This window comes from Eptesicus fuscus, chromosome 24 (genome assembly GCF_027574615.1).
Source record: "Eptesicus fuscus isolate TK198812 chromosome 24, DD_ASM_mEF_20220401, whole genome shotgun sequence".
Classification (NCBI taxonomy): domain Eukaryota; kingdom Metazoa; phylum Chordata; class Mammalia; order Chiroptera; family Vespertilionidae; genus Eptesicus; species Eptesicus fuscus.
The window spans coordinates 5507367-5520045 of NC_072496.1; the positions used below are offsets into that span (position 1 = coordinate 5507367).

A 12679-nucleotide genomic window follows, 5' to 3' on the forward strand; every position below is an offset into this window, starting at 1 on the left:
CAGGACGGTGCCTGCCATGACACGAAGCAGATTTCCAATAGTATGTGCTGGCTTGAGGGATAAAGAGATGGAATTTTTAAACCACAATGAAGGGTCTGAAAAGTTCTAAGAAGTCTTTTCTGCTAGTGGAGCTCTGCCTCCCCACTGGGGGAGGGAAGGGACATTTCGGGAAGGAAATGAGGACATGAACTTCTGGAATTAGGCAGCCGCACGTTCGAGTTGCCGGGCCCAGTGCAGGTTAACAGCTGGAGCCCCAGCCTACTTCCTGTTAAGTCATCCTTCACCGCCCAGGGCCCCAGCCCGGGGAGAAATGAAACCCGTCTCCAGGCGCGGGCCTTTGTGAGTCAGATGCAAGTTAGAGCCTTTTCCTAGAAAAAGTGCACTCGTGTGCGCACAGATCCCGCTTTGAGGACCTGAAGCGGTGCAGCAGCCGCGCTCTCAGAAGCTGGACTTCTTTGTAGCTGATCTCAGAGCTGAGGAGGAAGACAGAGACCTGAGGGTGACCGAGGATCTGCGAGGCCACGTGGACGTGCTGACAGGTGGCAGGAGGCTGGCACTGGCCGGGTGGCCAGTTGTGCTCACGTGGTTCTGAGAGAATGTGAGGTCGTTAGCGCTAAGGCCACATGGAGCTGAGTTCTTTGCTGGGATAGGAAGCCGTAGACCTAGCCTTGGACTGTGGCAGAGAGCAGAACACCAAGGGCACGTTGCACGGGTTTCCCGTTGTCTCTTCTGATCGCCTCTGCTCACAAGAGGGAAAAGTGTCCCGATGAGATTAGGCGGTGCAGAGAGAGAGAGAGAGAGATAGAGAGAGAGAGAGAGAGAGAGAGAGAAACGACAGGTAACAGCAGGGACGCAGAGGAAGCAGCAGTGAACCACAGCACTGAACACTTCATCGCTGGAGTTCACTGCCTTTGTTCAGTCCGCAGACCCAGCCGCCACTCCGAGTGACTGTGTCACACTGTGTGGAGTGAACGCAGAGAGCGCCCAGCAGCCAGGAGTCTCTTCCAGGTCAGACAGAATGGAGTCGGTGCTTTGTGAATCAGATACTCAATAAGTGTGTTTTATTTTTTATTTTTTGGTGGGAGTGAAGAAATAAAAGCAAGATTCCAGGGCCAAAGATAAAAACTGGGATTGTTTACACACCCATGGCTTGGAGACTTTGTTTTATTTTTCTGCCAGTGGTTTACCGAACAGAAATATTAGTGTGTATAACTGTAGTATGAGTAGGGAAATGAATTACATCATACTAGAGAGCCTGGTGCATGAAATTTGTGCACTGGGTGGGGGTCCCTCAGTCCGGCCTGTGCCCTCTCGCAGTCTGGGAGCCCTCGGGGGATGTCTGACTGATGGCTTAGGCCTGCGGGAGCCCCCTGAATACACTAATGTTATGCACCAGGCCTCTAGTGAAGGATATAATATAATGTCTTTGTTAATAATTGAAATCTCTAAAAATATGGTATATCTTATCTTCCTGGTACACATGAGAAGGAAATTATTTCATATTTCTTTGAGGGTTTTTTTTTGGGGGGGAGGGAAAGAATAAATAAAAAAAACAAAAATTTGTCCTTTTGACGGTAGCAAAGTGAATGGTAACTACACCAGACATGACTGAATTGCTTCCCTTTGTCCCAGTATCTAAAGAAAGAGACTCATCGCTCTGATAGGTCTGTGTTTAAAGTGAGGACTTGAACTCTATGCAACAGCTAAACAACTTAGAAATGTATAATAAAAACCAGGCTTTTCCATTGAGTAAACTGTTCTTTCTTAAACCATTGTGTGTTTGTAAACTCGAAGGCTGGGGGAAGACTTAGGACAGGTTTTTCTGAGGACTATGTAAAATACGAGAGAAGCCAAAAGCCTCTGTGATAAGGAACCTCTGAACCTATAGAATTTCTCTGAGGCTCCAAAACTAGTCCACTGCACATTGAAGTTGGTGTTTTCATATCATTTCACAGCGTTTTAAAAATAATCACTCTGTTTGCTGCCTTTTATACATGGTCATTTCCAGGAGCTTGCTTACCAAGGGTAGGCATTCTTAGCTAAGGCCCAAGATTTCCACCAAAGCATGTCTTTTGTTATATTGTGAGACTTTATGTAATGCTACAAAGATTGGTGTAAGAGAAATTTTACTTCTATTTCACGAGAGATTTGTAGTTAATGCTATATTTAAAATTGACCTTTTTAATTAAATAGATCTTAGAGGAGAATAGCGTTCCTAAATCAGGAGGCCTATTGGGCTTGAGAATTAGGTAAATATTCATGTTTGCTTCTGAATATGTTGGATCATTATTTCCTGTACCTGCTGCATTTCCAGCCGAATGCCTTTGAAGTTCTGATTGCTAATTAATTGAGGCTTTTATTTTTCCAGGAGATTCAATGTTATTAATTACAAGTTTAAATGGTGTTTCTTTTCCGAGAGAACTGGAAGTCGATTTTGGTGCAGGGACCACAATTTTAATTTATTTAAATGACAGTAATTGAAACATTGCCATTTATTTGCTTGCTTGTTATTTATTTTGGCTTTTTCTTTCAACAGAAAGTTGATGTGGAAAAATGGGTATGTGTTTCCATGGATTTGCAAAGGAATTGTGATCTAAACACATGCACGTTTGCTCTTGCCTCTAATATTTCTGTGTGGCTTCCTGGTGTGGCTTGTACTATTAGTTTTCACAATAACTGCTGTGTTGTACTGAACATATATGAACAGGTCTCTAGTTAGAACCTTGTGTATGGTTTGGTTCAACTGAACTGGGGGATATGAAAATGTCCCCCCCCCCCAGCTATATAGTTTCTCTGTAATTGGCTTTCTAATGCGATGCACTTCAGACAACAGGAGGGCTTAGTACATCACTTATCACAAATCTTAACCTTAAAGTCGTACTGCGTAGCTATTATGTTTTCCCACGTACAGTAGAAACTGGCGGTTACACGTATTCGTACAACCTTGAAAGGTGAAGGCGACAGTCATTGTCATGAGGAAAGGACTCATTTGCAGGATTTTGGACGCTGAGTTTGGGACAGCGGTGTGATGTGGCCAAGTTCCATTATTACTGTGGTACTATGGTCTGTTTAAGAGCCAGAGATAGGGAGGGGGGAAGAAACAGGTAGAGTTTGTTACCTGTTTCTGTCCTTGAGTGTCACAGAGAACAACTTACCCCCTGCTCTGTGTGTGTGTGTGTGTGGTGGTGTGTGGTGTGGGGGGGGCGGGGGATGGCGGGGCGGGGATCTCCTCTGTCCCCTGGGTTAACAGAGGCTGGGTCCCTGGGCCTTTCTCCTATTCAGACATGAAACGCCCCAAGTCATTTCAAGTCACACAGGTCTCATTGTGGTAACTAAAGTGCCCAGCGCCGTGCAATAGGAGGGTCCGAATTGAACTCAAGTGAACTTGTCTCCATAGCTCAGGCCTCTCCAGGCTGGAGGCCTGCAGGCGAGGGGTGAGGAAGGGGCTCCCACTCACCCCCACGTCCCCACCCGGTTGTTTCTGATTTAGTTCTTCTCTCCAGATAAACTGGAGGAAGAAGGAAGCCCGAGGCAGCTCTCCTGCTCACACTTTAGGACTTCATGCAGCCCGTGATAGATACACGCGTCCCAGGGATAAAGGGTGAGGATTGCAGTGGCTTATCAGACCGGTTTATTTTTCTTTTCCTCCAAAAGAGAACTAGACAACTCTGTGCATATATGTCAGATCCACTGCACTCAAAAGAAAAGACAGTCTAGTTTAAACATTGTGTGTGCAGTGTAGATGGCTTGAAAAAAACAACAGTTACTACCAATCGGCCCCCCCCAAAATTGTGAATTCTTCTTCAAAATACCAGAGTGCCAGCACTGGTCATGAGTGTGCGTGATGCGGGGCGGGGCCTCGGGCTGTGTCATTGCATGTGCAGGTGGCAGCCCTGCCCCTTTAAGATGCTCTGGGGCCGCTCTGCACAAGTCTGTCAACAGCGCTCTTGGGTCTTGTCAGTGAGAAGCCTAGAAAGAAAGCATTTCTATGGGATTTTTAAAAATCTTCACCATAAGGAAATGCTTTTCATTGATTTTTAGAGAGAGAAGAAGGGAGAGGGAGAGAGAGAAATATCACTGTGAGGGAGAAATATCCATAGGTTGCCTCCCATACACAACCTGACCAGGGATAGGATCCCCAACATTGTGTGTGTGTGTGTGTGTGTGCGCGCGTGCGCGCGAGACAATAGACCACACTCCAACCAACTGAGCCACGCAGCCAGTGCTTCATGGGATATTTTTATCATAAGACAAATATTTGAGGTTCTCTACGAATGTATATCCAGATACCCTGTTGGATAGTATATATTGATATATGCTTACAACTTGAAATTGTTAATATTAAATGTCTTTTGTCTTCTAAAATTTGTTAGGCGCACCAATAATCATCATTAACCTAAAACAGCCATGAAACCCAAGTCTTTGTTGGTGAAACACCTTTTTTGTCAACAGATTACCCTCACTCATAAGGACAGGTTACCAGACAATGACCTCCTGACATCATTTACCATTGATATCAGTGATAGATAACGTAACTAAACAGCCTCTATTTTCTAATCTTAAAATGAAATGATCCTTTACAATTTTTCCTTAAATTATAAAATTAAAAATGGAAGCCTGGCTGGTGTGGCTCAGTGGTTGAGTGCCATGCCCGTGTTGGAGGCCCCATTCCCAATATGTGATCATGCAGGAGGCAGCCAATCAATGATTCTCTCTCATCATTGATGTTTCTATCTCTCTCTCTCTCCCTCCTTCCTCTCTGAAGTCAATAAAAAATATATTAAAAAAGAAAAAAGTCAGTCACAAGAGAATGCCACTAATGTACATACCAGTGTTTTTATGTTTCAGGGAACCAACTGTGGTATCTATAAGTTGTAGGTTGAAAACTTGCTATTTTCTGTAAAACTAATGTGAATATGTGTGTCTTTTCTCTGTAGGACTTGAATGCTTATGACAACTAAATGTAGTCCTAAGTTTGGAAAAGTGATGCCATTTTCCTTCCTAGTTCTTTTCTGTCTGTGTACGTCTCCTAGGAATAGGTCACGGAAACTCAATGGGCCTAAAAGAAAACGAGGGAATATATGCACATACTATGTTTTGTAGAAGAAAAGGGAGCTATTATAAGTCACGAGAAGAGGCTGTGTCATTTTAAGAGCAAAGCTTCGGTGGTATTTTCTTTGGGTTTCCCGACTCACACTTGTAGGCTCGGGAAGGGTCATGGTTACTATCACCTCGGCACTTTAGTGACGAACACCCTTACCTGCTTCCAAGCCACTATTCTTACTAAAATTAGTTGTGTTGCTGTTTATATCACTGAATTTTAATGCAAAAGATGAAGTGAAACGGTTTTAAAAGCATTTTCAGAGTATAATTTTAAGATGGTATCTTTGGGCTTTTTTGGCGCTTAGATATGTTGTAAATTGAAACAGGCAGCACAGTAGAGCAGCAGGTTTTCACAGGAAAAGGAAGAACCAATGTGAAAACACTGGTAAGAAGAGTTTTGCTTGCTCCAGCTTTTATCTGGCATGCAGTTGATACTGTTCTGTTGTGACAACACAGTGAGTGTGTTTTTGTATGTTTATTGTTCACATGATTCCTTTAGAAATCTTCATAAGTAAGGGATCTTTTAAAATGTCTTTGAAATAATATATTTAATACCTTTTCTCTTTTCTTCTGCCCCCACAGAAATTCATGATGAAGGTAAGACACTGGATCATCTACTATATGTTTTGTTTTGTACATTTCACGTTTGGTTTAAACTTTGAATTCATGGCACTTTTCACATCTGAAAGTTTTAGAAATTAAATCAAACTTCGGAACTTTTAAATTTAAAGGAGTCAATCACATATTTAGATTTGTCAGCTTCATAAACAGCAGTTGGCACCTTTGTGTCATAGGCTAACATATTAGTTTAATTTAGCCAACGTTAAGAATTCTCCCATTGAAACAACCATTTTTACTCGTTCTCTAGTTAGCATTTTTGCCACGGGTATCCCATTGGCTGTTTTTGGGGTGATGCTCTTGCAGGAATCCAGTAGGAAATTCACCCTCTGGGGAAGGAGAAGAAGCACCAAAAGCTGCTAGAGCATTTCTTCCTCCAGGGGACAGGAAAACAATTCCACCTCTTTTCATTTTCCAACCCGCTGGAAAGCAGAAAGGTTTGAACAGGAGGCGGAAAGTGGGAGAGCACACGGTCACAGCACTGAAGGAAACGTAGAGGAGGGGAGCAGAATGGCAGTATTTGGGACAAAAAGCAGAAGGCTTTGGTTTCAGTTTCAAGTACCTACTATTCTCATATAACAATCACAAAATTTTGAATTTAAAATTCAAGAAATAATGTATAGATCAACTTACTGTATTTAGTTAATAAAGGCTTAATATAGTTTAAAATTTCAAAAGAATATAATTTCAAAAGATACCAACTCTGAAAAATGTTAATTCAGAATTTCTGGTGTAGATGTGAGAGGCTGCGTACTCTGACAGTAGACACACACACACACACACACACACACACACACACACACACACATATCCTTAGGTGAGGATATATATACTTAATCCTCACCTAAGGATATGTTTTTATTGTTTTTAGAGAGAGAGAGAGAATGAGAGAGGGAGAGAGAGAAACATCAATGTGAGAAACATCCATTGATTGCCTCCCATAGGCATCCAGACTGGGATTGAACCATAACTTGGGTATGTGTCCTGACCAGGAATCGAACCCACTGCCTTTCCTTGTACAGGATGAGGCTCCAACCAGCTGAGCCACACCAGCCAGAGCCACCATAAATATGTTTTGAATGAATAGGAAAGAGTGTTTCTTATGTATAATATTTATGGAGAATTACAGGCCTAAAGTATCGATGGCATTAATGTGAACTGAAGGCTTATTTATATTATGTGAAATATAATTTCCTAATTCTCCTTTTAACTGGTGCAATTGACTGCTTTGCTCACATTTTAGATTCCAAAGAACAGTTAACATATTAACTTCCACAGTCACCGAGGTTTTTTTTGAAGTGTACTCTTGAAGGCAGGCCAGCCTCGAGCTTGCTTCCCCATTAGCTTGATGGACTCTTATCTGGTTGGTCCTGGCTGGCTTCCCAGAGGTCAGTGTGGTCAGAGCATCGTGTGCTTGCAGGGTGGGAGTGTGCGTGGCTGGAGGGAAGGGGCCTGCTCTAGAGGCCTGAGTTACTGCTGCTTGGATGCAGCTGTCGCCCAGTGGTGATGGTCGTCTCCTCACTGAGACTGCGCAGGGGGTGCCGGCACCCACCTGAAACGGGGCTGCAGAGTCTCGAAGGAGTAACCCCAGAAGTGGTGACCATCTTCCTACAGAACCAAAGTTCAGAGGAAGTCCATCCGCACAGGTGGGCAAAAGTAGGTTTAGGGTTGTTCAGATGGAAAACAATACAATAATTAATAAATAATAATGCAAGGGTAAACTGTTTTGTGCTCTCACAACTGTAAACCTACTTTTGCCCACCCTGTATTTATTCACTTAAAGAAGGACCGGCCACATTTAACAAGAAAATTGACATGATGCGCCAAATTAAAAAACACAGGAAAGAATAAATCATCCCTGAGGATTCATCCCCATACACAATTCTTTTGACAGATGTTTATTGAATGAATTGAGTTACCCAATCAGCCCAAGAGTTGAAATTACATATTTTAAAATTTTTTTCAGAAACGGAGTCAATTAGATTAATGTCATATAAAATGACAAGTTAGAAGAAAAGTACTGGAGCCCATGTGACAGAAATTGCATCCCTTTGTGGTAACTTAATTAGTAACAATTAATTTAGTGGGGATTATGTGCATAGTTGTATGAGTTCTATTAGAACTAAATCTGGCATAATTAGCATTTAAGTGGTGAGGAAATCTCTAGTTAAAATCTATAATTGTCTAATTGTGTAGAATGAATAGTTGGAAGAAAATTTAGACACTAAAATGTCTCCTCTTCGCTTAACCAATTTGAACGTTTATACATAGGCACATATAAACATATGAAATGCGTGGGCAGAACTTTATAGTAAAAGGAGCACTTCATCATTTTTGGTTAAATCTTCGTTTTAAAATTTTTGTTTTGATGGATGTGACTGTCAGGAAAATTCAGCTGGATGTCAGAGCTTTGGAGCTTGTATCTCCTGTGAAAGTCAGCTCCTGCCACTGCAACCCAGATCAGTTAAGGTCGGGGAATTGCCCTTGGCCACAAAGTCACGTGTAGCACAGAAAATGCAAGTGCTTCCTAAAGAGGGCCTTGATCTGAGGAGTAATATAATTTTACAAAGTAGATTCCCGGCCCCCCTTTTTTTCCTCAGTATGTGGAAAAGAGATTTTCCTTTTGTTTTAAAAGCAGTTTTTAAAATAATTTAAATAAATGTTAATATTGATTTTTAAGAATGGGTTTGAGGCCTTTCAAGCATAACATGTGAAGTTATTTTAAGAAATTATTTGGAAAAATATGGAGGGATATATTTTTAGAAGAAAGATATAATAGTATTGATATTAAAGTGCTCCACACTTCTTAAGGTGTACACACACACACACACACACACACACACACACACACGTCAATATCACCAGTCGCACCCTTAAAATCCTTAAAGACAGCCTCCTCTTTCAAAAACTTGTGCACACGCCTGGGCTTAGCTGTTTGTACCTTCCGCGATCTTCCCCTGAGCCAAGTGTGTGGCTCCTGTTCAGTTTCTGCCACCCCCGTCCCCAGTCTGTGGTCCCTTCCTCTTTTTAACACCTGGACTTGTACACCATGACACCTGACTCCCACCCACCCAGGTGGATGTGGCGCCCACATTGCTTCTCATTCCTCTCGTGTTTATTGAGTGCTTTGTGCTGAGAGCTCAGGTCCCTGTCGTGGCTTCACAGTCTGACCCAGAAGAGAATGGTGCTCACTTGGAGTGGTTAGACCAGGCGCCAGGTGTACCCGGGGCTGCAGGAGGCTCAGGGAGCAGTCAACTGAGGAAACCGGAGGAGGCTTCCTGGAGGAGGTGGCCTTGAACTGAGTTTGAAAGTGCAGTTTATAAGGTAGAAAAGACCAACTCCTCTGTTCACCCCAGACCTGAGTCAGTCACCGGGGCGGCCCAGGAGTCTGTGCTTCCCCGCCTCTCAGGGACTCATGTGCACGCTCACATTTGAGAAGCGTTCCTCTAATTCATAGAAAGGAATTTGGACTCTTCCTAGGAACCTTGGGGAAGTAGGAAAGGTTTGAAGCCTGTGGATGATTTGAGCAGTGTTGCCTTTTCGGAAGGCTCACTCACTGAACAAATGCTTAGTCCTTACGTGTGCCAGGCACCTGGGTACAGTAGTGACCAAAGAGCCGAAGGTCCTCCCGGTGCAGACCACGTGCCGTGGGAAATAAGGACAATAAATATCTGTGATCAGGATCACATCATGCTGAGTGTTCACCGAAATCAGCTGTTGCTCCCAGAGCCAGGCACCTGCGCGCCCCACGGCGCAGGCTGCACGGAACCCTTTCGTCCACGCGAGCGTCTTCGCACCGCACTTGGTCGTCTGCAGTAGCTCTTACCTTTTCCCGAGAACACGGGGACTTTTTACTGACTTCGTTAAGTTTGCTGTTTTGGTTTTTCTTCTCTTGTCGACCCCGTCTCGTCCGTCGCAGACTGCTCAAGGGGGTGGTCACCGGACACTGCTCTACGGACACGCCATCCTGCTGCGCCACTCCAACAGCGGCATGGTGAGCAGCGCCGTCCCATCTCCCGTGGTCGGGAAAGTGAGGGCCGCTGTGCCCTTAAGATCTGTACCCTGCTTAGCTCTCCCACTTACAGGATGAGGAGCAGCTTAGGTGACCTTAAGGTCCTTCAATTCTGTCATCGTATGACCCCTGTTTTTGTTTTTTTAATTACTTTATTAAGGTATCACATATTTGTCCTCAACACCCCCCCCCATTCCCATCCCAAACCCCTCCACACGCATGCCCCCACCCCGCTGTTGTCCGTGATCACTGGTTAGGCTCATATGTAAGCACACAAGTCCTTTGGTTGATCTCTCTCCCTTATCCCCACCCTCCCCTGCCTTCCCTCTGAGGTCTGACAGTCTGATCGATGCTGTTTTTGTTCATCATGACCCCTGTTTTGAGTATCTCACTTTTGATAGACCAGTTAGGTGTTAAGAGTAAAATAAGAACCATTTCTCATTTCTGATGTTGTTTTAACAGTTTATTTATTAAAGTCTTTTTATTGAAAGAGAATATAAAAACCTGCCTGTGAGTTGCACTGTCACTTTTCACTAACTTCCCTCCTTTCTAACTAGATGTCTCTCTCTTTCTCCACGTCAGCTCCTTCTTGCACCCAGTCATCCACTTGACCCCTGAGCCCCTCTCAGGCTGTGCCCCCTGGTTCAGTACATACATGTGTTATATGTGCTTATGTCCACATTTCACTGCTCCGAGGAGGCCCTGCATGTGCTGTTCCCCTCACTGGGAAAACCGGGACTTCGCCCAGAAGCATCCAGCTTTCACTCTGATACCAACGCGAGTCAGAATGACACTGGGTGGGACCATAACCGTGAGTGACAGCTGCTCTTCTGTGTCCTCTAGTACCTGTGCTGCCTGTCCACCTCCCGGTCCTCAACTGACAAGCTGGCCTTTGACGTTGGCTTGCAAGAGGACACGACAGGTGAGCCCGCTGGCTTGGATCATACGTGTTAATGTGCACTGGGCGGCTTATGGAGTATTACTGCATGGCTTTATCCTTCCATCTTAAAAATAATGCTAAGTCTAAAAATGTAATGTAATCAGTGTCATTATCCAAGCAAAAAGGTAGAAAATGAAAGTCTTCTTCATGTCTCTATCACAGGGCATTGACCTACATCAGATGTATGTTTGTGTAGTTTTGAAACAAAAAATGTATATATTGACACCTTCTTCCTTTTGGAGAATCAAGATAGGAGAACTTAAGCTTTATTTGTGTTTTTGTTCTCAATGCTCTGACTCTACACTTTATATACAATTTGACTATTTTATCTTTTACAATAAGCATACATGACTTGGGGAATTAAAAAATAAATACAAGACCTAGTAGAGAAAAGAGTGGGAGGAAATAGACCAACTCTTACGAAGTTGTTCCTTTCATGGTGGGATCAAGCGTTCCTTCACACACTGTTTTCTTTTTAAAATACCTACCTATAGTCTAAATTTTTCACAGACTACAAATGGATAAAAATAAAGCTATATTTACCAACTTAAGTTTTTAATAGACCAACACAATGCCTTCTGCACGAAATTCCAAGAATCCCAGGCACCAGAAAAATAAATGTATTATTACTTCTATTCATTTTATTTAGGCTCAGCCATTTCTCTGTACTTCTGTTAGTTTTTTTTAAAGTTTTGTCATTATAATTCGTTTACTTTAGCACACAATTACATGAAAAATTCAGTTCCCTCTTCCAAAAAAAGTGCAAGGCACGCACAGTGTGTAAGTTGTTTCGTACATTGAGAGCACTGCAGAGTATCAGACAACGGGCAGCGCCTCTCCCGCACCAGGTGCCTCTGTCACTGTCCCCGGAGCTCGCTGCTGCTTCCTAGTTACTTACTGTATTTACCACTAGTCCTGTGTGGCCTTCATCAGAGCTAAACTCACAGGCAGATGATACGTCTTCCTCGTTTATTGATGTATCCCCAGCTGCTAAAGCAATGATGGACCAGTAGTGGGCGCTTTATAAATGTTTGAGTGAATGAATGAAAAATTCCTTACAACTCTAAAAATATGAATTGAGTGAGTGAAAACAAGGAATTCTGCAAGGTGACACTCAAGTAAGACTGTGGTTTGTGTGAGAAAAGCTGCTCAGAGCACAGATTACATATTAACTGTAAGCATGCTTAAATTGCCCGGCCTGTGTGGCCCAGTGGTTGAGCGTCAACCTGTGAACCAGGAGGTCACGGTTGGATTCCATCAGGGCACATGCCCGGGTTGCAGGCTTGATCCCCAGTGTGGAGCATGCAGAGGGCAGCCGATCAGTGAGTCTCTCGCATCACTGATGTTTCTATCTTTCTCTCCCTTCCTCTCTGAAATCAATAAAAATATATTAAGAAAAGAAATAGCATTTGCTGATTCATTTACTCATTTATGCAAAATGAATTTTTATTGAGTGCCAGAGCATTAAAAACAAAAATGCTAGCATCCGGGGAAACCCCCATGAGCCAAACATGGAAGGCCCCGCTGTTATGGGACTTACATCCTGGCATTGGGGGATCAGAAAGAAGAAAAACAAGTGTTATGGAAAAATGATAAAGCTGAGCAAAGGGAGAGAGTGCAAATTATTAGATAACAAGTCACTAAAAATATTCCCATTTTTGGATGAGAATATTAGATAGAATATTTTGGATAGAATTTGCATTTATTTTTAAAAAGGAAGTATGACCAGACTGAGGAATTGTGTGCTGGTTTGTGTCTTAGGTAATAGCAGTGAGGAATGAAGAATGGGCAGTGGGCATGTAGCTCCTGAGTGGGCATGGCTTGTTCCAGGAGGAATTATTTGATTACACCCAGCTATTTTTATAATGTGCCCTTCTATAACAGGGTTCTCTTTTATGTTAGACTTAGATTAATAGGAGCAAACACATTTTTTAAATAACAAAATAAAATAAGGCATAGGATAGTAAAATTTAGATAACAGTTGTGCCCATTTTAAATCACCACCC

General features: G+C 43.0%; 1 protein-coding gene across 1 annotated transcript in view; it reads left to right on the forward strand.

The window, feature by feature from the left end:
• The window catches only part of RYR2 (ryanodine receptor 2), a 198038-nt gene that overhangs the window by 37590 nt on the left and 147769 nt on the right, over nt 1-12679 (forward strand). Inside the window, exons 4-7 of the mRNA XM_054713161.1 lie at nt 2541-2557; nt 5686-5700; nt 9641-9715; nt 10577-10655. Coding sequence (XP_054569136.1) covers nt 2541-2557; nt 5686-5700; nt 9641-9715; nt 10577-10655 — 186 coding nt within the window. The remainder of the gene's footprint in view (nt 1-2540; nt 2558-5685; nt 5701-9640; nt 9716-10576; nt 10656-12679) is intronic.